Raw genomic sequence first — 26,134 nt, forward strand, 5'->3', positions numbered from 1 at the left:
TTCTATTGGAAACCATTCACACCAAACATCGGAAACCACTTTTCTAAGCAGTGGAAGACATTTTGAAAGACTTCTTTGACTCGTGAGCTTTGTGAGATTAAATAATATTTTTTTGTGATAATTGATGCCTTGTCCCTTTGTTTTAACGAGAACATCGGAAAGACTTCTTTGACTTGTGAGCGTTGTAAGATTAAATAATATTTTTTGGACTAACATTAACCCATTTTCAAATTACATTAACATTAATACTTTTCTTAACCAGAAACCATTCACACCAAACTTTATAATTATACATGTTTTAACGACAACATCGGAAACCACTTTTCTCAGCAGTGGAAGACTTTTGAAAGACTTCTTTGACTTTGTGAGATTAAATAATATTTTTTGTTTGGCAGAGGAGGAACGGCCTCATCATTCATGCCTTCTCCTTCACGTTTTCCCCCTCTCTACGTTCACACTATACACGGTACTACGTCTTCTTCACGACGCCGAAACACGCGGTTTCTCTCCTTTTTGCCCTTTATAAATACTCACTCACTTCTCCACCTATACTCACTGCATTTCTCCCCTCCCCTCTCCCAGAGGCTGCGATTTCAACCACCATGCCCGCTCTTTCTTTTTCTTTTCAGCTGCTCTTTCTCCTCCTCATCTTTTCCTTCACCCCTGGGAAAGGATCCCACTCTTTCCACAATGACCACCAATCCCTGGTGGCATTCAGGAACCTCATTGCCAGCGATCCACATCATTCCCTCGCAGATTGGACTCCCGCCAACCCCTTCTGCAACTGGACCGGCGTCACCTGCAGCCGCCGTCATCCAAACAGAGTGGCCTCCCTCGACCTCACTGTCATGGATCTGAGCGGTTCCATTTCTCCATCGCTCGGCAATTTGTCGTTTCTCCGCACGCTCATTCTCACAGGCAATGAGCTCACTGGTCATATCCCGCCTCAATTGGGACGCCTCTTTCGTTTGAGGGAGCTCGAGTTGGACAACAATGGGTTGGACGGAAATATCCCAACTCAACTCTGCAGTTGCAGAAATTTGACTTTTCTGGCGCTCTCCTTCAACAAGCTGACCGGAAATATCCCGAGCGAGTTGGGTTCCCTCCAGAAATTGCAAGTGCTTGCCTTGGGAGAGAACGAGCTGACAGGTACCATTCCCTCTTCCTTGGGAAACCTTTCATCGCTGATTCAGTTGACTTTGGAAGCCAACAGTCTCACCGGTTCCATTCCGAGTCAACTCATCGGCTGCAAAAATTTGACTATTCTGGTTCTCGCCCGCAACCATCTGACCGGAAATATCCCGAGGGAGTTGGGTTCCCTCCGGCAATTACAAGTCCTTTCCTTCAGTTTGAACGAGCTGACAGGTACCATTCCCTCTTCCTTGGGTCGCCTCACCCGTTTGCAACAATTTTCTCTTTTAGGGAATGATTTGTCAGGTCGCATTCCCGCATATTTGTCAAATATGTTAAACTTGCAATATCTCAATTTGGCGGGAAATCAACTTAGTGGAGAGATTCCAAAGTTTATTGGAAATTTCTCTAACTTGGTATTACTGAGTTTAAGTTATAACAAGCTGAGTGGGACCGTGCCAATAGAGTTGGCTAAGTTATCTTTTCTAGAATTTTTACTTTTGAATAACAATCAACTAGATAGTGGCAATGCTATAAACATGCCTTTTCTTACTGCTCTTACTAATTGTTCTCACTTAAAGTACCTATGGTTGCACAACAATAAATTAAGTGGTGTTTTGCCACTTGCCATAGGTAGACTTTCTACTAATTTATCTATGTTAGGATTATCAAATAATAAAATACAAGGAAACATCCCTCCACATATAGGCAATCTTAGCAGCTTAACCTTATTAAATTTAAGTGAAAATTTTCTAAATGGTAATGTTCCACCATTAGGAAAACTTGTAAAATTAGAAAGATTGTATTTAAGTAACAATAATCTAGAAGGAAACATCCTTGACTATTTTGAAAGCTTACAACACCTTGGTCTCTTGGACCTTAGTGGAAATAGTCTTTCTGGAAAGATTCCAAATTCCCTTTCACTCCTTAAACAACTAAGAAGACTCCATCTTCATCACAATAACTTATCAGGGACCATACCTTCCAGCTTAGGAGATTGTATAAATTTGGAATTGCTTGACCTATCTCACAATAGGCTCTCTGGAAGTATACCACATGAAATTGGGAAATTTTCTAATCTACAATTCTATTTGAATTTGTCATGGAATTTATTAGAAGGTTCCTTGCCCACGGAGATTGGTAAAATTGCAATGGCTCAAGCTATAGACATCTCTGTCAATCAATTGATTGGGGCAATCCCCCCTGCACTTGGAAGTTGCAATGAGCTACAATTATTGAACTTATCTCGCAATTCCTTCCAAGGGTCTATTCCAGAGTCGCTTGGAAATTTACAAAGCCTTGCAAGTCTAGACCTCTCTTTGAACAACTTATCAGGTATAATACCAGTGGTCACACTCAAGAATTTGAAAATGCTTCAAAGCTTGAATTTGTCTTTCAACAATTTCACTGGGGAAATTCCAGAAGGAGGGTTTTTTGCAAATAGAACAATTGTCATGTCCTTAATTGGAAATCCTGGGCTTTGTGGACCGCAAGTATTTCAACTGCCTGCATGTCAAACACCAAGACATCATTTTGCACTTGTGAAAAGATTGATACTGCCAGTGAGTGGAGTTGCTGCTTTTATATTATGTTGTTTACTTTTGGGATTCCTTTGGAACAGAAATATGCTTGTGCAAAACTTTGATTCCTCACAAGCCATTTTGCAAAGGTTGGAGCACAAAAGGATCTCATATCAGGAGCTTCATATAGCAACTAATGGATTTGTGGAGGCCAACTTGTTGGGAACAGGGAATTTTGGTTCAGTTTATAAAGGAATTTTGATTGATGGCACACTTGTTGCTGTAAAAGTTTTCCATTTGCTGAAGGACAAGGCTGAAAAGAGTTTTAAAGCGGAATGTAGCGTCTTGCAAAAGGTTCGACATCGGAATCTGGTGAAAATCATAACCTCATGTTGCAACATTGATTTCAAAGGATTAGTGTTCAAATTTATGTCTAATGGAAGCCTGGAGAAGCATTTGTATCCTAATACAAATGACAACAATGGTGAAGATGCATGTGAAATGGGACTAAAAACAAGATTGGACATTGCAATAGATGTGGCCCATGCCATTGAATATCTTCATCATGATTCATTTGTGCAGGTAGTGCATTGTGATATAAAACCAAATAATGTGCTTATTGATGAAGACATGTCAGGGCATGTAACAGATTTTGGTATTGCAAGATTAATTGATGAAACCTCTACTGAGTCACTTACTTCAACACTTTCTTTGAAAGGATCTATGGGCTATATTGCACCAGGTATGACATTTAGAATGTTAAATGTTTGCTTTTCATTTCTAAATGTCTCACCAACATTTTTGTATGGAACAATAGAGTAAAATTTGATGAATGTTATCTTAAATGCAGAGTATGGATTCGGTCAGCCAGTGTCTACCAAAGGAGATATTTACAGCTATGGCATTTTGTTATTGGAAATGCTTACGAGGAAACGACCAACTAATGATATGTTTTCTGGAGACCTGAACTTGCACAAGTGGGTAAATCTAGCCTTTCCAAGCAGCGTTAAGGAGGTAATTGACAACAACCTTCTTAGGGAGGTGGAAGGAGATGAATTTGAAGAAAACAATGTATTCAATTGCATATCTTCTCTTATACAGGTTGGTTTGGTTTGTTCGAAAGATTCACCCAATGAACGACCAACTATGAGAGATGTGGTAATGGTATTGGAGAACCTTAGAAATGATTTGGGGGCAAATGCAATTGCTTCTAGGAGATTAAGGCAAAGCATATCTAATTTGCTTAGCAATACAAATGCAACAAGGAGTGATACACATGCATCAAATGCCCATAGTTCTTCCTCATTTTAGTTTGTGAAAATTGCAATACCAGAAGATTTCAATATTTCCATTGTGCATACAATGGCACTTGTTTTTTTTTTAAGTTATAATCGTTGAAGTAAACTTCTATTAGTATTTATATTTATATGTCAGTATTATCAAAATAAAAAGTACACGCTTTTGTGACATTGCAACTATACATTGGTTTATTTTATTGGCCATTCATAATGACAATGTTTTTAATTGTCTCAAATTAATTCCATTATTTATTTGTCTATAAATGAAAGGATATAATTAAAAAATAACAATCATCTATAACTTATAAACACACTTTTTTAGATGAGTGAATTGATTTTATGAATTATATTGGATTTTAATTACACTTTTGATATTATTTTTAATTATTTGACCAATCTTTTGTTCATATTTACTATCTATTTATGATTATTATTAATGTGAAAATTAAATTCTTTAATAACACTTTATTAACCAAATGAAAAAATTATATCTTAATATGATTTATTACTATTATCCATGATGTCAATATTCATATCTACAAAATAAGAACCTCTCTCACAAAAGGTGATATGAAACTAATTGTATTATCTTTAGAGAACAAATTAATGGATTAAGATATTACATTTAACCATAACTAATTTACTTATGTCATTAACAATAATTTAAATTTTGAATTCCCATTTAGATGTGATTTTTTAAATTTTCATGTAAATCAAATTCATGAAACATCAATAACAATTCTATTCTTTTAAATATATATTTTGATCCATTTAAATTTCAGTTATATATAATTTGTTTATATTATCAATAAAAATTCAAAAGTTAAATTCTAATCTTACATATGATTTTTTAATTTTCTTATTAATGAGATTAGTGAGCCATTAATGGAACTTGATGGTGAACTGTATACAATGCACGAATATTTAAGTATATAATTTTGATCTAAAAATCATGTTGAAAGACATGAAAATATATGTTACAAAATTATGACTTATTATAATTTTTAACAATTTAGAACTTTTTTTAGTTATATTATAATTATATCATATATAAATTTTATATCCCCATACATTGTTGGAGACATGTCTGAGAGATTTCCCTACCCTTTCAACCCTTCTTTTCTTCAAAGGACTCTTGTTGACCATGTAGATATTTGGCTTCTTGTAACAAGGCTTCTTATATTCTAACGAATACTTCAATTTGATAGTTAATGTTATTGACAAAACAATGGGATATGGAAGACGTTTTATTCTATGCTCCTATTAATAAAGTATCGAGTGATGAAAGTTAAGGCTTTATGCTAAGTTGGCCTCTCTAGCTTCAAATGGATAGAGGTTTCTTGAATATGGTATAAATATGTTATTATTTCAAAACCATAAATCACATAGATTTCATTTCACAATTTTCTAAATGGTATGTTCATTGAATTTATCTCAAAATGCCTTATTAGGATCTATTCCAAATTCAATTGGAAATTTATAGAGTCTTATGAACTTAGATATTTCTTCCAACTCCCTATTAAGGACAATTCCAAATTCCTCTGGCATTTGAAAATGTTTTAGTATTTGAAATTATCTTTCAACAATCTCGTCGGGGAAATTCCAAAAGGAGGGTTTTTTTATCCAAAAAAAAACATTTTTCATGTCCTTCATTGGAAACCCTATCTTTTTCAAACCACAAGCATTCCAATTACCTATCTCTCAAACAACAAGAGATCATTTTGCATTTGTGAAAGAGTATTATTGCTAATGAATGTAGTTATTTTTGTTGTACTATGTTGTATACTTTTGGGATTCATTTGGAAAGGAAATAAGTGTATGCAAAATGTTAATTCCTTGCAACATATTGTCTAAAGGTTAGATTACAAAAGGATCTCATATGATGAGCTTCACATAGCAATTAATAGATTTTCCAAAGCCAACTTGTTAGTAATGAGGAGTTTTGGTTAATTTATAAAGGAATTTTAGCGATGACACAGTTGTGGCTATATAAGTTTTCTAGTTGCAAAAGACAAGGTTTTCAAGAGTTCTAGCTTAAAATGTAGTGTTCTACAAAAGGTTCAAAATTGAAATCTGGTGAGAATCATCACTTCATGTTCCAACCTCCATTTTAAAGGATTAATGTTCCAATATATGTCTAACAAAAGCTTGGAGAAGCATTTGTAGGGATGACAATAATGGTGATGTATGTGAATTGGATATTGCCATAGATGTGGCCCATGTGATGGAGTACTTTCATCATGATTCTTTTGTTCAAGTGGTACTTTTTTATTTGAAATCTGATAATGTGTTTTTGGATGAAGACATGATGGTCCATATAATGGAATTTGGTATCGAAAAATTAATGAATGCAACCCCTACTAACTCACTTCAACATTTGGTTTGAAAGAATCCATGGGATAAATTGTCCCAAGTATGACATTTTAGAACATTAATTTTACTTGTTTTTCCTCATCAACAGTTTTTGTACACAGTGGTAAAGTAAAATATAATGAAGGTTGGCTTCAATATGGAGTATGGATTAATTGAGATAGTGTTTACCAAAGTAGATATATATAGTTATGATTTTTTTTTTAGTGGAAATGCTTACTAGGAAGCAACCAATTTTTTTTGAGATGACATGTTTTTTTGGAGATGTAAACTTGCACAAGTGAGTGAAGCTAGTGTTTCCAAACATAGTGAAGGAAGTATTTCTCTTAAGTATTTTTAGCGAGGTGGATGGAGATGGATTTGTAGAAAATAATGTATACAATTACTTTATGTGCTATGAGTTAGTTTGATTTTCTCAAAACATTAAACCAATGAATGAACAACTATGAAAGATGTGGTAACGATATTGGAGAACCTTAGCAATGATTTGGGGGTGATATGTAGTTGCTTCTAGGAGATTGAGACAAAATTCACCTCAGATCTGCGGCCTAGGCATGCAAGAGAATTTGCACCCAAACCAAGAGAGATTCCTCCCAAAACTCGTGCTCCTTGCTACTTGCTTCATTGCCTCAGATCCACTGTCTTTTTTAGAGGTATTTCTTTGATGTTGAATACATTTTGATGTGATTGGAATAGCCTCCAACTCTTATTTATTTATACTCTCACATGTCGCTCCATCACACATTAACTTGGGCACATTCTAACCCTAAGCCAAGCTGCTCAATGTGCCAAATTAACTTACAACCACAAAAAAAAAATATCTCCACTTCTAGAGCGCCAATTTGAGTGATTTCCGCTACCCCTTTCTCCTATAAGGGTCCTCTAACACCTCCATGTGTCAAATCACACAACCTCCTCTTGGTTTTGGCCCCATGCTGATGGGTAAAAAACTCCAAGATTGGGTTCCACGCCCACAAAGCACTTTTGTGGTACTCCAACCTCCAAAACCATGAACATTAGGGATTTAAATATCTCCCAAGCTACCAAATCTCAACAAGATGGAATTTACTCTTTTCATGGTTATGCTCAAGATGAGCCTCTTGTAAGTTCTAGTGGACTCCTATCCAATTTCAGGTCGATTGAGCACCAAGAGATACAATAGGCACGATAGAGAGATTCTCACGATCTGATCCATGTGGAGGTAAGTATAAGAGAAGGACAAGCCCTAAACATTCACATGTTTTGTTCGAAATAGTCAAGATTACTTCTATCCATAGAAGGCTCTGGATGGACTCCATGTGGAGGTAAGCATAAGAGAAGGAAAGGCCCTCAACAGTCACAGGTTTTGTTCGAAAAAGTCAAGATTGCTTTTATCCAGATAAGGCTCTGGATGGACTTGGTCTTGATGTTAATCTAAAATTAAGAAATCATACGCTTCTCAATGGATTTGCACTATATGTATTTCAAGTAGAGCAATCCATGTAGGAAGATGTTACAAGCATAACCTTCTCAATGGATTTGCACTAGATTTTGGAGCGAAACAATCCACATAGGAAGATGTTACAACCAAGGAGATCAAAGCATTGTTGCAACAAACTACAGGAAATCAAGATGGATTGTAGTAAATATAACTTATTACACACCAACAAATGCGCTTTAATTATTTCAGTTAGAGTTTAGACCAAAATACATTGAATTCACATGGTGGAAGCCCACTCTCTAGAGAGCTTTTGGAATAGAAAATCAAGCAGACTTATTCTGAGAAATTTTGACAGGGGTTAGGTGAGATAGCTTGGGAAATTATCTGATAAGAAAGAGATTTTGTTGGGTATGAAATTGATTAGTCTTCACACTTTTCGATCTAGGAATTCAATGCATAATTTTGCAACATCACACAGGCTGGCAGTTACATACAATAGCTTTTCCAATCTGTTGAAAATGTAGCAAGCAAGGTCTTTTAACTTGTGCCTTAGCCAATGAAGACCTTGAATTGTCCTCATGAGTTAGACTTTAGTTAGGATGAGTTATTTCCACTTTACTGGAATAATCATCAAGTTAGCATGCATAGGTTTGGAGCTTCAGTTAAAGTGTAGTCTTCATCAGTTTAACTACAGAGCGAGGTGGTAGTTAGCAGTTCAGTTAGAACAAGTTATTCTTTAATCAAGATTCAATGAAGCACAAGTTAGACCTCTAATGTTGATTGAGGAGAGCACGAGTTAACAACTCTAGTGATGATTGGAAGGAGAGAGTAACACTCTTACTTAACTCGCTATCAGAGCTCGAGTTCTAAATTAAGTTGGGTATCCTTGCATGGATCAAGTTCACCTATAAAGAGAGGATAAACGCACACATAAATCACATTATTTTGTGCACAAAGGTTTGTGACAAGACATAGCTCAAGTGTTAGTGTGAGAGAGCCTTGATTGTGGAGCGTAGGAATTGTGTCCTAAAGAATGGGAGGAATATATGCGCTAGAATTTAGAAGAATTGGTTGTGCACTAGTTGTGTGGAGATGGGGTCCTTAAAAATAGGAGTTGAAGTGCGCTAGGAAATAAGAGATCAGCGCAAGGAATAAGGGGCTCAAGTGTGTAAGGAAGGAGGAGCAGAATTGAAGCAAGATGACAAGGTTTGCAAAGCAAGTCAAGGAGGCAGCAGAGGAAGACTTGTGTGCATGAACCGAGATCAAGAGGTGATCAAGGCAGCCGAATATCAGTTGCATTAGCAGAGAATTGTGTGAGAAGCATAATGCTTTCTCAAGATAGACAAATTGCTTTGTAATAGATTCAATTGCTCCATGAACAATCAATAAAATAAGTGTGTCAACTTGTGTGATGTGTTTTTACCTTTGTGTTATCAAAGCTACTTTGAAGGGCCAGTGAATGAGAGTGTGTACAGTGAAGCAAATTAAAGGGAGTTGAGATTTTCTAGATCATGGAGCAGATGTTTCAGCTGAAGACATGGAGATGTGGTTTTGACTGGCTTGGCGGTGAGATTGGCTGGGAGTTTTGGTGGATTGGTAGTGAACTTGGTGAAAAATAGTTCGTTGGGACAACTCTAGGATTGCTTTAGCATGGACGAGATTGGTATGATTGAGATTCCTTCATGTGATGAACAACATGTTGGCAGGCTAGTTTCTTCTTTGGGCAGGGATGTTTCATATCCGAGATTGGAGGGATATGCACGTGTTGTGTTTAACCCAGGAGGATGAGTGCTTGTAGGACTAAATTGCAATGATGATGGCCGTGTTCGATTGCAAATTAGACTGAACTTGTAGGACACGAGATGAGTAACATGTTACACCAATGGAGATCTTGCTAACTCAGAGGGATTCTAGCTTCAAAGGGAGCAACCCCTATGGAAGTGTTGAGATATTTAGGTTCACATGAGATGAGGTAGAGGCACTAATGAGATAGTGTGGTTCACTCTACAGAGTATGCTGCATTGGTAGACACTAGATGGGCTAGTGTCATCGATAATGATGATGGAGGCTTCCTAGTGTTGGAAGTACCTCCCTCACTAAGAGGGAGTGTTGAGATTGGTAGCTTGGGAGGTACTCCAAGACCTATGCTATAGAGTTGTGGAGGAATTGGCACCACAAAGTCACTTGTGGGCTAAGAACCCAAGGGTGTGGGCTTTGCACTCGAGCTTGTGGGTGTGAAACCGTGTATGCATTTGGACACTTAAAATTATGATTATGGTTGAGCCCTTTTAAATTTGGGCAATTAAAATCCAGGGGTTTCAATTCAATATTAGCCCTACAAAATCGATAGCCCGTTTTTCAAAGGGCTCAATCATAATCTGAGGACATAAAGGCATTTCATTGGCTTGAACAAGTTGACCCATTAGAAATCCAGGGGTTGATGGTAATGTAAATAACTGGGCTAACAAATAATATCTAACATGAAATGAGGAAAGGCTAGATCCCAGCTGTAAAAGTAGTTTGTGGTTACCTTTATAGTTTTCTTCCTTGACCTAGGATAATTGTGATTACCCCAATTTTTTGTTTGTTGCAATTCAATATTAGTACTACGAAATCGATAGCCAATTTTTCAAAGGGCTCAATCATAATTTGAGGACATAAATGCATTTCATTGGCTTGAACAGGTTGACCCATTTGCTGACAATTATCGCATCGCTTGACATACTGTTTGGCATCCTTAAATAAAGAAGGACAAAAGTATCTAGCGCATAAGATTTTATATGCAGTTCTCTTATCAGAAAAGTGACCACTACAAGGTTCACAATGGGTAGATTTTAGTATATCAAACACTTATTCCTCTCTTACACATTTATGCATGATAAGATTTGGTCCAGTGTAAAAGAGGTCTCCTCGGATCCAAGAATATGCAGCACCTTTTAATATGTTATTCAGCTTTTCACGAGCGGATAAGTGAGGTGGTGTTTTTCCGGTGACTAAATAGGTGGATATGTCAGCAAACCATGGAGACTTTGTTGACATAGAAAAATTATGTTCATCAGGGAAATCATCATCAACAGGAGTTACTTCACCAGGATTATTCAATCTAGAAACATAATCAACTACAAAATTAGATTTTCCTAGTCTATCAACAATATTAACATTAAATTCCTGTAACAACAGTAACCACCTAGTAACTCTACCGCTAGTCAATGGTTTATTCATTAAATATTTTATCGCAAAATGATCAGTTTGCACAAAGACTTCATATCCTGTGATGTATTGTCTGAATTTATTGATAGCAAAATTATGGCTAAAAACTCTTTCTCGGTCACTGTATAGTTCAATTCGTCGAGTGACAAATTTTTACTGATGAAGTAAATAGCATAGGATTGTTTCTTCTCTTCCTATCCTAAAGTTGCGCCAATGGTAGTATATGAGGCATCAAAGTAAATGTGGAATGGAAGGGACCAGTCAGGACCTCTCAAAATTGGTGCCTGTACTAATTTTTCCTTTAATTTCTCAAAAGACTGTTGACAAGTTGTGGACAAGAAAAACTCACTATCCTTAACTAACAATCAAAAAAATGGAGTAGCTATCCTAGAAAATTTCTTAATGAACCTCCTGTAATAGCCCACATGTCCTAGGAATCCTTTTACTTCCCTTTGTGTTTTGGGTGCAAGAAGACACAATATAACTTCTATTTTGGCTGGGTCTACCTGGATACCTTTGTCGAAAACCAAATGTCCAAGGAATACTCCTGCTTTGCACATTAATCTACACTTTTTATCACTCAAAGTAACGTGAGCCTCTTGGCAACATAAAAGAAGATTTTCTATTTTGAGGGCTTCTTGGAATGAGTTACCAAACACTAAAAATCATCCATATAGATCTCAATGCACTCGAGATCAACAAAAATAGCCAATGCGACCCTTTGAAAGGTGGTTGGGGCATTACATAGTCCAAAGGGAAGCACTTGGTAAGAAAATGTACCCCATGGACATGTAAAGGGGGTTTTATCTTGATCTGTGGGTGCGATCTGAATTTGGTTGTACCCACTTAAGCCATCTAAAAATGAAAATTACTTTTTACCAACAAGGGTATCTAGCACCTGATCGATAAAAGGAAGGGGAAAGTAATCCTTGAGAGTGGCTTTATTAAGTTTTCTATAATCAATGCAAATGTGCCATCTCCCATCCTTTTTCAAAGATATTACCAATGGGGAGACCCATTGGCTATCGGGTATAGGATATATAAATTTAGCATCCAAGAGTTTTTGTAATTATTCTTTCAAAATGTCTATTAGCACAGGGTTCATGTGCCTTTGGGGTTGATGAATAGGTCGGGCTCCCTCCTGAATATAAATATGGTGAGTACAAGTTTCAGGAGGTATGCCTTTCATGTCCTCGTAACTCCATGCAAAGGCATCAATGTGATCATGCAACAAACCAACATGTTTCTCTCGTTGAGATGAGTCCAGGTCTGCACTGATATGTAGGGATTTTCTTGAACTAATTTCAACGAGAGTAGTCTCAGGCTCAAGAGTGTAGGAAGATGCTACTAAGATCGGTGATGAGGAGGGTTGAGAATCCAAATTACCTTGAAAACCTAGGCTAAAGATTTGACGAAACATGTCAAAATTGGGCATCATGTCCAGGTTATTCAAGAAATATAGTAATTCACCCTCCTTGGTAGACGCAGTATGATGGTGGATCAAAGACATAGGTTGAGTCTCCTCATCACTGTTGTCGTAATCTAACCACAAAGTGTCCTTAATCTCCTGAATAGATCTAGCAGGCAGATATAAGGTGACTTTCTTCCTAGAGTCTCCATGTGAAATATACATATCATAAGAGCGACATCCAATGTAAGCATCCGCTGTGGCAATCCATGGTTGTCCCATAATCAAGGGATGTCCACCCACATGATTTTTTGGCTGAAGCACAATAAAGTCCGTGCGGTATTCCCAAGAATCTATGGAGACAACCATATCATTCAACACACCTTCTGGCTTGATTTTTGGTGTGTCTGCAAGTTCAAGCGCAGTAGGGGTAGGACGAGTATGGACCAACCCAAGCTGATCCATGGTCTGCGTAGTCATGACATTGATGGATGCACCCAGGTCTATTAACACATTGTGGACAAGGATATTGCCTATCTAAACTAAAACAACTGGGTTTCTAGCATCGTTCTACCTTTCCATTTGTGCACATCCTGTCATTAACTTGGTTTCTTGACCAACAAATTGAATGGTCTAAGGTTCTATTCTCTTACCTCATGGATTTTTGAGACAAAGTTCCCTAATGATTCTCATGCAGATGGGGCTCTCTCTAATAGCCTAAAGCAAAGGTACCTTTATGCAAAGATTCCTCAACTCAGAATCTAGACTAGACTTGGGGTCACTCCTCTCCATAACTATCCTCTGTGGATAGGGAGGCCAGTTTGAAGAAGATGGTAACTCTAATGGTGTGGGAATGGGCTGAATGGTGTCATTGTTTTTCGAATGACCAGGAGTTTCCTCCTCGTTTTTCTCCTCAATGATCACCATGGGTTGCTTTTGTTTTTCTAGTTTGACTACCCTTCTTGATCTCAATTGAAGCTCATGCATCCCAACCAGCAAGGTTTGTTAGATAGGAGAAGGGGGTGATTCAACAGAACAGATCGATTTCACCGCCTTATTATTGGGATTTGGTACCGATTGAGCAAGTAGTTGGGGTGGTCGAAAAAGTTGTGGTAAAGGTAATGGTGGCATCGGTTGACTTTGTTGAGGTAGGGAGGAAAGGATGGTTGTGACATATGGTGAGGTGCATATGTAGGAGGATATGATGACATCTGTGTAGGATAGGACTGATGTGAATGGTTTGACCCTCTCCATCCTTGTTGCCAGGATTGAGGGGGTTTCCCATACTGATAATGGTTCCCATGCTGCCAAGGTTGAGAGTGATGAGTGTTATAATAGGAATATGGATGTGCATTATGACCAAAAAAATGTGGTGAAGATTCAGGAACCATACCTGCACTTACCTGAGGCCAATTTCTCTATGCTCCCATAGCATGTAATGGTTCAGGTTCAGAATGCTCTCCTTCAAATACAAATTTTAATCCTAGTATGGAGGGGAATTTCTCAGTGGCATGGTTTTCTGCACAAATCACACATTTTAAATTAGCAGGACATTCTCTTAAAAGATGCTTTTTCCTACATTTAGGACAAAAAATAGACAAAGGCTCTTGCTCATTTACTAATTTTTGTTGAGTTTTTAAAGAATCTATTTGCTTTCTAATAGTATTCATTATTTCAATTTTCATATTGTCCATTTTATTCTCTAACCCAATAATCATAGCATCTGTGGATCCAAGTTTACTACTTCTACTTCGATTTGCTCTACTAGATCTAGGTTGATTCTTTGAAAATTTCCTACACAAGTCACAAATTTGATCAAAAGTTTTCTGAGCAATATCCCCTTGTCCTAATAAATTCAAATTATGCCTAGAATCTTCAGTAAGTCCACGTAAGAACAAGGTCCGAATAGTACTTATGTCAAATTTATGTTTTGACCTCTGGAGGATGTATACAAATCTATTTAAGTAATCCTCCAAGGTCTCATCATCACCTCGCACAATGGTAAATATCTTGTCTTGCATTTCTCTAGTTTTGCAATATTCTTGGTATTTAGTCAAAAACACCCTCTTCATTTGGTCCCAAGAAATTACAGTTCTCCCTCCGAGTCCCATGAACTAACGCAAGGTTGAGTCCTTATGAGTTGCAGGGAATTACTTTAATTTCTGGGCATCTGAAGAGTAATCATAGCCTCTACATAAGATATCAAACTCAAAAGGAAAATAATCAGGATCTTTGTGCACCTTACCATAGAAATGAGGGAGAGTTGACGGTGGAATATTCTTCATTTTAGTAATTGTTTCAGGATCCACTATTGGAAATCCAAAGGTGGATTGTTCCGCAATTACCTGATTCTCTCCAATCCCCTCAACATGATCCTCGTGCTCTGCCATTTTTGTTCCCCTCATCAAACCACTGCCATTAAAGTGAGAAGGTTGAATATGGCTCAAATTGGTATTTGGAGCACCACTAGTTTCCTTCTTCCCCTTCTTGGGTTGTGTCACACCTGAACTATTTGTTTCCAAAGTCCAAGTGGACAGTTCCTACATGATGAGTTTGTTTCTATTTGGACTTTCTACCTCAAAAAGAAGGTCCAATATGAGAAAAAGTTTCATATTTATCAGTGTTCCCTCGCCCCTTATTGGGCTTCAAACCTTTACCCCTTTTAGGCATTCATCTTAAACTAAAATCCAAAAAATGACAAAACTTTTAAATTTACAAAAAAAAGAAATCTTAAATCAAATGTTGCAAATGAATAAATAAATCAGCATTATGAAATCCTTCAACAATAGAAGCACATTGCAGAAAAAATAAAAGCAGACTTACCCCTACTGCAAAGGAAATAAAACAAAAAATTTCTTACCAATTTTTAGAAATGCCTCCCCCGAAACGACACCGAAACATTGGGTGTAGGAATTGTGTTATGAAACCAACTCACAAAAAGATAGAAAGAAAATATCAACGCCTTAGAATTCAGCCTCTTCGAGCAAGAAACCTCCTTTACATTACACAAATGAACAATTCTTGGATGATTCAAATGAAAAAATCTCCTTTTTATATATAGGAGTCTAAGGGGTCACAATATAGCCAAAGCCGACCTAACAATAATAATATAAGAGCAAAAAAATAACAATAGTGGGCTTCTATGGGGCACAATAATAACAATATGGGGACACTATGGGCACAACAATAACAATAAGGGATACAATGAAAATAGTAATGGAGGAATCAATAGTATTATGGGGCCCTAACATGCCCCTCTCCTTCAAAAACGTGTTGTCCTCAATGCTTGAGTAGTTCTGGATGCTTCTGTATAAAATTCTCATCCTCTCATGTGGAATCTTCAACGAGTAAGTTCTTCCACTTAATGTGATACTCTGAAATTGATCGATTTCGTAGCTGTTGAGTTCATGTTTCTTTTACTGCTTTAGGTTCCAATATGATTTTTCCTTCCTCATCAAGTTCTAGCAATATTGTTTGAACTGGGAGCTTGTCACCTATAACCTTCTTTAAGCATGACACATGGAAAACTAGGTGCACTCGGGAAGCTGTAGGAAGCTCCAATTTGTATGCCATAGTACCTATCTTTTGCAACACCTTGTATGGACCATAATACTTTGGTGATAATTTATTATCCTTCTTAGCTTGCTTGAGGGACATTTGTTTATATGGTTGTAGCCATAGGAATACACAATCACCTACATCAAAACTTCTTTCATTGCGATGTTGATATTCCTGTTGTTTCATTCTATTTTGCACCAAGGTGAGGGTATCCTTTAAGGGATGGAGAACTTGTTGTTGATGCTTGATGTGATCTTCCACTGCTTGAACCTCAGAATTTTCTCTTAAATATGATTCGATGGATGGTGGATGATATCCATAAATTGCCATAAATGGGGTCATTTTTGTTGTTGTATGGAAGGAAGTGTTATACCACCATTCAGCCAAAGGCAACCATTTGACCCATTGCGTTTGTTTATCAGATACAAAGCAATGAAGATATCCTTCCAAACATTTTTTTACTATCGTAGTTTTCCCATCAGATTAAGGATGATAAGATGAGCTATGAGCTAACTAAGTACAAAGACAAGAAAATAATTATGTCTAAAAATTTCCAATGAAAATGGGATCTCTATTTACAATAATCTTTGGGTTTCCATGTAGCTTTTGAATTTTTTCCATAAATGCAATAGAAACTGTACTCGCTTTAAATGGATGAGATGCACAAAAGTGTGCATACTTGGTAAGTCTATCAACTACCAACATGGTAACACTCTTTCCTTCAGACTTGGGTAAACCTGTGATAAAATCCATTTGAACTTCCTCCCAACATTGGCTTGGAATGGATAAAGGTTGTAATAGACCTGGGCTCTTAATTGTTTCAACTTTATTTTGTTGGCAAACCAAACATTCCTCCACAAACTTTTGAATATCCGATTTAAGGCCATCCCAAAAAAAATCCTTCTTAACCCTGTGGTAAGTTTTTAGAAATCCTGAGTGCCCTCCTAAGGGAGAGGTGTGCAATTCCCTAAGAATCTTTTGTTTGAGTTAGGAATTCTTACATAGGTATAATCGATCTTTGTACCATAATGAATCATTTTTCCAGCTAAATGTATCAGATGTACTAGGATCTTGTTGTAACTTTTGAATGAGTGCCCACACTTCTTCGTCATTCTTCCATTCATCCCTTGCTTTGTTTATCCAATCTGCTTGGATAATAGCAATGGCACAAAGAAATGCTTCCACATCATCATCCTTTCTTGAGAGTGCATCTGCCACAACATTTTGCTTCCCTTATTTGTATATGATTTCAAATTCATAACCCAACATCTTTGTGACCCATTTTTTCTTCTCTTCTGAAGATAATCTTTGTTCTAAAAAGTATTTAAGACTATCATGATTTGTTTTTACCTTGAAGTGTCTTCCCATTAGGTAGGGTCGCCATTTCTTAAGTGCATGTAGTATTGCCAACATTCCTTCTCATAAATAGCTTTGTGTAAATACTTTCCTTTGATTGGACGACTTTCGAAAGAAATGGGTCTTTCTTCTTGCATTAAAACAACACCAATTCCATTTCCCGAGGGATCACATTCCACAATAAAGGTTTTTGTAAAGTCCAGTATAGTTAAGACTGATGCTTGGCACATTGCCTCTTTAAGATATTCAAAGGCCTTCATTTCTTCTGGAGTCCATGAAAATGCATCTTTCTTCAATAATTTTGTTAGAGGTGCTTCTATTCTCCCATAATTCTTAACAAAATTGTGATAATACCCTGTGAACCCAAGAAATCCTCGTATATGCTTTATGGATGTGGGGATTTTCCATTCCTTAATGGTTTTACTTTTTCTAGGGTCCACCTTAACACCTTCATGAGATACCATGTGACCCAAATATTCCACCTCTTGTACTCCAAAGAAACATTTGAAGCTTTTTGCATATAATTGTTTCTCCTCTAATAGTTTTTTCACCCTATCAACATGTTGAACATGATCCTTCCAAGACTTGTTGTAGATTAGTATATCATCAAAAAATACTAACACAATTTTTCTAAGGAAAGGTTTGAAAATAGAATTCATCAAACCTTGAAATGTAGAAGGTGCATTGGTAAGGCCAAAAGACATGACCAAAAATTCATAATGACCCTCATGAGTTCTAAATGTTGTTTTTGGAATTTCTTCAGTCTTCATTCTTATTTGATGATATCATGAACGAAGATCCAACTTGGTGAAGTAATTTGATCCATGCAATTCATCAATGACAGGAATGGGAAATTTATATTTAATATTGAGCTTGTTGAGCTACCTATAATCTAGACACATGTGCCATGATCCATCCTTCTTGTGAACTAATACTACCGGAGCAGAGAAAGAACTTTGACTAGGTTGAATTATACCAACCTCTAGTATTTTTGCAACCATACATTCAATTTCACTCTTTTGGGCATAGAGATATCTGTAAGGCCTGATGTTTGGAGGAACACTTCCTGGAATCAAATGAATAGCTTGATCATGATCACAAATAGGTGGGAGGCCTTTGGGAGTCTCAAATACCTTGGAATGATTGTCCAATACTTTTTGGAGATCTAGAGAAATAGATGATTTCGATGCGGGAACCTCTAGTGAACATAATTGTGCAATTATGTCTCGTTGTTCTTTCTTTAGAAGTTTTCTCATTCCGTTAGAGCTAATTATCCTCCCCGATTTCCCTGCGATACCCCTTAATTCAACTTCCTTTCCTTCTGAAGAAAATTTCATGAAAAGTTTTTGAAACTTAAAAGATATTGTACCTAAGAATTGTAGCCATTTGACTGCTAGTACAACATCAACACCACCCATTGGAATGGAAAGCATTGGATTATTCAATACATTTTCTCCCATAGATAGCTTGATATTATGGCACTTTCCTAAGCAAGTTATGGTTCCTCCACTTACAACCATCACTTGACACTCTGGTGCTGGATATAGGAAGAAATTCAATTCCTTGGCTATATTACAATGAATAAAATTATGGGTACTGCCCGAATCAATCAACACTATTACCTTTTTCTTCTTGGTATGCCCTTCTATCTTGATAGTTTGAGGAGTGGTAATTCCAACCAACGCATTACAAGATATGGTTGGATTCATTTCTTATTTCTCTAGGGTTTGTTCCTAGTGTATATCCTCTTCTTTTTACATTTCTTCTTCCTTTTCTTCCTCCTCTTCACAATCTATGTAAAATATTTTCTTCTCAGCACACTTATGACCTTTAGTGTATTTTCTATTACAACTGTAACAAAGCCCTTTTGCTCTTTTTTCTTCCAATTTTTTTGGTGTCAACCTTGTAAGTTGTGGATGGCTAGGGGCAACAACACTTCCATCTTTATGATTGTGAGTGGTAGGCTTCATTGTTGCCATAATTTTGCTTTCCATTTTTCTTGCTTACCTAAATGCCTTCTCCAATAAATCAGGTTCCCAAAGGTGAACCTCATGTTGGATGTTATCCTTTAAAGTCCCTATGTACACATTAATCATATGCTCCTCTGGAATATCTTTTACCCTTATATTCAATTTTTTGAAGTCCTCAGTGTGCTCCATCATTGAACCCTTTTATTTTAGATTTATCAATTGGCTAAAAAAGGTGTTGCTTTTCGTATCCTCATGATGTGTTATCATTTCATCCATAAAAATAGCCCAAGTGACAATTTGTTTATGAGAGCAAAGCCATCGATACCATACAAGCTGATTTGGTTCCAAATATACCTTTTGTGTGTTTTGGACATTATGGAGATCGAAAAACTGCTCCATCTATAGTATCCATGTTGCAGGATCCTTGTCATCAAACTTCCTCATATCGATCTTTGAAACATGGTGATTCTTCGATCCAATGTTTAGTCTATGAAATCATGATTAACATTTATTTTGTTCTCATCATGTGTTTCCTTTACTACCCTTTCACCATTAGTATGCATTTCTTGTAGAAGTTTTGTCAAATCTTCCATCTTAGCTTCCACGCCTTTCTTTAAATCATCCATCTTAACTTCCATGCCATCCATCTTAGCTTCCACGTCATTCATCTTAGCTTCTACGGCTTTCTTTAAACCATCCATATTAGCTTCTGTTATCACTCAGAATTTTCTCAAGGTTAAAGAAATAAAATTTTGAGGTAACCACAAACCAATCTTTTAGACTTAGGTTCTAGCCGACCTAAGTCCAGAGAGAGCTCTCTCTTTATAATTTAACTTTGTTTTGGGTGGAATTTTAGGCTAGTCCTTAGTGCTCATAAGGTTTTGTTGAGGCCCCGAAAATCGGGTCGACAACAAGGGGGATACCCACCCGGTCCGGACCTTGGTTGGCAGCTCCTTATCCGTTTGGTATAGCGGGTCCGACTGGGGATAATGGGACCAATTTCCCAATCTAAGGGTGTGTGTGTGTGTGCAGAGTTGGATGATGCTGATCTAAGGGTTCTAATCTAAGCTACTTTAATCTAATTCTATGCTATTATAATCTAATGAAAATAGCACATCTAATCTATGCTAACCCGGGATGTATTTCTTCTATTATGCGATCTAAAGAGATTTCAAATAATAACTGGTAATAAATATCATTCAGCTATCATAAGAATGGAAATCAATTAAGATGAACCACTTTGCATAAAAAGTTAGGCAAAACAGTTGTGAACATCATATCGCATAATAAGTTATTCATATATCAAACATAAATAAATGACTCCACCGTACAAAAGTGCCAAATGGTAACTCAAACATTCATGCAATAACATATAAACAACTAAAAACTGTATATCACTTTAAGAATATAAGCAGAAATGGCCAAGAGATAAAAGTACCATTTATGACTAGTCCTACTCATAAGCTTCAAGCAACAATGGTTTATCTCTACTTGTTCTAATATCTACTAAGAGTACATAAGTGTAACATCAGTAGCAGATATCAAATGCAAACATTAATAAACCTCAATCCATTCATTCATCAAAACCTCCTCTGAGGGTGCAGAAGTGCATATTCTGAGGACAAGTTTTTGACAAATTTCTGGACCCTTCTCTAAATGTCTGAGAAGGGTTTAAATACTGCTAACTAAATAACTTAATTACACGAATTTCGGATACAGTTTAAATGACCACCCTTTATCTAAGCAAACTTATTTCTAAAAATTGAACCTAATTTCTAACTATTTCTGTATTTGCTCCTTAGTGCTACGAGCATGTAACATTTGTCTGGGAAGAGTCGGCTGGTCATCTTCTGGTTTTGCTTGGGTTATGAAAATAGAAACGACAAGTGCTAGCACTACTTTTTAGTAAACTAGAAGATATTTCTGGGAATCATCTTCTGGCTGTGCGAATTTACTGCGTGTATACTTGGTAACAACCCAAATTCCTCTTAAATTGCCTCTGTTTTTGCTATCTCGGTTTCTGGACTCTTGGATGACTAAGCAAGTTAGGGACTTTGCTTTCTAAACAATTTTCTTAGCGATGCGCGATTAGCGCTAATCGCGCATCAAAAACCGCCTCCGTTCTTTGATCCGGGCCTTTCTGGTGCGTTTTCCGCCTTTAGCGCCTTTTCCTTTACCAGGCATAAGCTTCAGAATTTTGTAAACATGCTGCTTTTGTGAGCTTTTGACCTTGAGTGTCGAATCGCCTATTGATATCAACATCTGTTCAGTAATACTCTGAAATCTGCGTTTCTGTTGCATGCGGTATCCGTTTATGAGGGCATCTCTTCTCTGTTCTCTGAGCATTGACGCTTTCCCTTTTTCCTTAGATGTTTCCTGCACATTGCTTCATGTTGTTCCCTGTTTTTTATTCCTGCAGTTCATGCAAAGGAAAAGAGTAACGATAATAAATTTTGACATGAAAGCTTTAAGCTCTACGAATGTATAAAATCATGACACCCACAGTGAACTGACTCTTCGAAAAAAACACAAAACTGTCCTTCATGAATACTTTGGCGTACATTCATTAATCTTCTTTAAGGCGTGCACCCAATTTTTGGTTTAGGGACAGCTTTTCTTGAATGCTGAGCCGAGGAGAATTTGCGATGGGTGATTTTTGCGACTCGTATCGCATCATCGCGTTTATCGCATTATCAAGATGTGTCATCGCAGAGTTTCCTGATCAGTTTGGCGCAGAATCGCGCAGATCGCAGGATCGCAGATCGCAACATCGCAAGATCGCAGCAAATCGCAGATCGCAGCATCGTTGCAATTTGTTAAGTTATTTGTGTGCTGTTTATGCAACGTTGCGATATGCGATGTCGCATATCGACCATCGAAGATTTCTTAAGATTTTCATTTATGGACGCTTCTTAATGTATGCGATGCGATGAATTTCGTGCCGCTCCTTCACAGTTTCTTATTGTGCTCATAAAGAAATGTTTCACTCTTCTCCATGTGATGTATTTTTGAGGAGACAAAAATTTTTATAATTTTTTTTGGATTTTTTACTAAGGGTCCCCACTTCTTTAGTGTTATTGCTAATACTAAAGAAGGAGCGGGGTTGTTGGTGGTCACAACAATGGCGATTCACTTGGAAGAACCAGTTATCTTTGCTTTTCTATTGAATTCTTTAAACTTCCAAAACAGAAATTTTTTCAAAAATCTAAACTTTGTTATGGACGGATAGAGTACATTATGCCTTATTCTATCAATGATATTTTGTTTCAACCTCTTTCTATTCTAATTTTTTGCTTCCTCAGGCTTGTCTTTGTATCTACATCAGCCATTACTTGGTCTTGTAAAGATAAAATAAAGTCTTCTGTGTGTGTTAGCTTTAAAATATGCTCGTTTGTCGTAGGTAAAGCCACTGCTGCCAACAGGCGTCCATAGCCTCAACAGGGTTACCTGTTTACCCAGTAATGATCCTTTATCCTGTTTAAGGTTATCTACAACCCTCAAAGAAAAAATCCATATTGACACTTTTTCCTTTTTTATTCTTAATGAACAATGTCTTGGTTTGGTAGCCAAATTATGACACAGTCATTCACCTGATTTACACTTTTGCTGAACAAGTTGGCTCGCGATGAGACCCCTTGTCTTTTGATTTCAACAATCTTGAGTCATTGCCCTGTTTTGATGGACAATGTTTGGAAAAGTTAGCAAAGTTATAATATCTGTGATCATGATAAGCTGGATCATGATGAGACCTCTTATTCTTTGAGATATAGTGTTTCTTGGATTGTCCCTCTGAATGCTACGATTTTCTTTAACAGGGAGGATATCATTGTTTTCCTTAAGAAAGCTCTGGACGACAATAATAGAGTTTGAAAACAGCAGTTTTACAGAGAATCTTTATTTTGTTATTGATACCTTTCATTGTGCTGATATAAAACAATTCCTTCGCTAAAGGTTGCTTTCATCAAATTTTTTGAAGTTGAAACTAGTATCATATCTAGGCTAAAGTTTTTAACTGTATCTGTCAATAATAAAGATCAGATTTTCAAAAATTTTCTATTTATACAAGCGAAAAGCTCAAAATCTGAAAGAGAATTGGTGTCTTTTCGCGAATACCGATGGTAACCATTAACAACTGGTTTTATTATAAAAAAGAAAAGAAAAACAAAACTATTCTACAAAACAGAAGAATAATCTTCTATGGAAAATATATTTTAAGGATTTGACCATTAACAGGCAAAGAATCCCTTCTACCTGCTAGATCCTGTAAGACAAACGTTGATGGACCTATGACTTCAACAATCTGAAAAGGACCAAGCCACATCTTTTGAAATTTTGTATGTTTGCCCTTTTCTTCATGAGCCTTATCCCATTTTAAAACTAAATCTCCCATCTGAAATTTTTTCTGGTCATTATGTTTGAATCAAAAGAGGATTTTATTAGCGCTTGATGATGAGCATGGGTTCTCTTAGCTTGTTCTCGTTGCTCTTCTAATTTGATTATTTCCATTTGTCTTAGTTGTATGGAGGAAGTAGGTACTTCATCAATGTATTGTATTAAAGACAAAGAGGGAATGACTAAGTGAGTTGGAAGAACCACTTCTTTCCCATAAACTAAATTAAAGGGGGAAGTGCCGATCGAAGCTTTTTTTGTTATTCTATCTGCCCATAAAGCGTTTACCAAAGCTTTATGCCAATTCTTTTGGTTCTGGTCAACTGTTCTTTTAATAATCCTGATTAGGTTTTTATTTGTTGACTCAGCTAACCCATTACCTTGCGGATAGTAATTGGCCGAATATTTTAGTTTGAACCCTCTTTTAAGTGCAAACTCAGTCATTGCATTTCCAAGAAAGTATGATGCATTATCAAACATTAAAGCCATTGGCAATCCAAACCTAGTGATTATAAATTGATCTATGAATTCAATAATATTTTCAGAATTCGCTGTCTTGAGGGGAACTGCCTCTACCCATTTAGTAAAATAATCTGTTGCCGTGAGGATGTATCTATGCTGCTTAGAAGAGTGAGGAACGATCTCACCTATTATGTCCAAGCCCCACTGGCTGAATGGTTGCTCGATGTTTACCGGTTGTAGTGGCAGGGATGGCTTCTTTTGTCTTCCAACAGTAGTTTGGCAGACTTGACATTTCCTCACATAACTGTGTGAATCTTTGAACAGCGTAGGCCAGTAATATCCTGCACGTAAAATTTTATGTGCAGTAGCATCTCCAACATAGTGTCCGCCTGCTGGTCCATCGTGGAGTTCCTGCAAGACTTTTTCGACCTCAGTTTTTTCAAGACATCTAAGAAGAACAGAATCATAATTCTTTCTAAAAAAAATATCATTTATGAGCTGATATTGTTTAGCTTTCAATCTCAGAGCTCTTTTCTTAGTGTGATCCAGGTGTAAAGGAGCATACTCGTTCTTAAGATAATAAATGATATCAGCATACAATTATTTTGCATCGTTTAGGCTTACCTCATACATTTGTGCCTCTTCGGATGAAATTTCAGGGATTTGTGATGCTCCAGCCAACATTTTGCAGAAGCCTTGACCTCTTACAATGTTTTCTGGTTTAATCTCAAGATCGTATTCCTGTAAAGCAGTGATCCAATTTGCTCTTTTCTCGCCCATATCCTTCTGTACTAGAAGATTTCTTACCGCTGGAAATGGTACTATGATCTTAGTATGGGTTTTGAGTAAGAAAGTTCTGAAATATTTGACCACTTTGAAAATAGCATAGGCTTGTTTTTCTACGTCTGAATAATTGAGTTCAGCACCTTGTAAATTTGAGCTAAAAACCGCAATTGGAGCTTCTGATTTTTCCTGATTTGCTTGAGTTAGAATCGCAGCATATGATTTCTCTGAGGCAAATATGTATAAAACAAAAGATTCTGAAAAATTCGGAGTTGCTAAAGATAGAGCATTAATAATAGCTTGTTTGATCAGGTTGAATGCTTCATGTTCATCTTGACCCCATTTGAAAGTTGAATTCTTTTTAATCATGGTTTACAAAGGAGACACAATTCGTGAAAAATCTGGGACAAATCTCTTTACAAGATTGATTTGACCAAGGAAATATTGCATGGATTTTTTATTATGAGGTAGGGATATTTCAGAGATTTCTTTGATTCTGTCAGGATCAATGTGAATACCGGATTTTGACACTATGAATCCTAGAAGTTTTCCTTCACTTAATGCGAAAAAATATTTCTTTGGGTTAAGTGAAATCCCATACCTTAAACATCGTTGAAAAATTTGTTTTAAATCTTTGAGATGGCCGCTTCGCTTCTTGGAGTACATTGTTATATCATCCAGATAAATCACTATAGATTTATTGACTAAACCCTTAAATGCGATGTCCATGGATCTTTGAAATGTAACGTCGGCATTAATCAAACCAAATGGCATCTTCCGATATGCGTATGTGCCCCATTTAGTTCTGAATGTGGTTTTCAACTGATCATTGGGATGTACCAGCACTTGATTATATCCTGAAAATCCGTCCAAGAAAGACATCAGTTCTGAGCCTACTACTGCCTGTAATATCTGTTCCATAGGTGGAAGAGGAAAATTGTCTTTTTGACAGGCTTTGTTAAGATTCTGAAAATCGATACAGATTCTAATATCTCCGTTTTTCTTTCTAACGGGTACCATATTGGAGACCCATTTGGAATGTCTGACGGGGAAAATTATTCTGGCTTTTAATAACTTATTTAGCTCAGTTTTTATCTAATTTTCTAAATTGGGGCGGATCTTTCTCAGTTTCTGTTGGACAGGTTTTTCGTTGTCAATCATAGGAATAGTATGTTGAATGATAGAAGTGTCGTACGTCTTCAGCTCATCGTAATTCCAGGAAAAAAAAAATTTATATTGTCTCAAAAGAATAATATACT

General features: G+C 36.7%; 1 protein-coding gene across 1 annotated transcript; it reads left to right on the plus strand.

The window, feature by feature from the left end:
• The first annotated feature begins 573 nt into the window (after positions 1-573).
• On the plus strand, positions 574-4,069 carry LOC149246566 (uncharacterized). The gene is made up of 2 exons (XM_089455714.1): positions 574-3,393; positions 3,502-4,069. The coding sequence occupies exons 1-2, from the start codon at positions 603-605 to the stop codon at positions 3,960-3,962; spliced, it is 3,252 nt and encodes a 1,083-aa protein (XP_089311840.1). The 5' UTR covers positions 574-602; the 3' UTR covers positions 3,963-4,069.
• Positions 4,070-26,134: the final 22,065 nt, after the last annotated feature.

This window comes from Pinus tabuliformis, chromosome 7 (assembly GCF_031772625.1).
Source record: "Pinus tabuliformis cultivar Carrire ecotype Pingquan chromosome 7, CPIR1, whole genome shotgun sequence".
Taxonomy (NCBI): Eukaryota; Viridiplantae; Streptophyta; class Pinopsida; order Pinales; family Pinaceae; genus Pinus; species Pinus tabuliformis.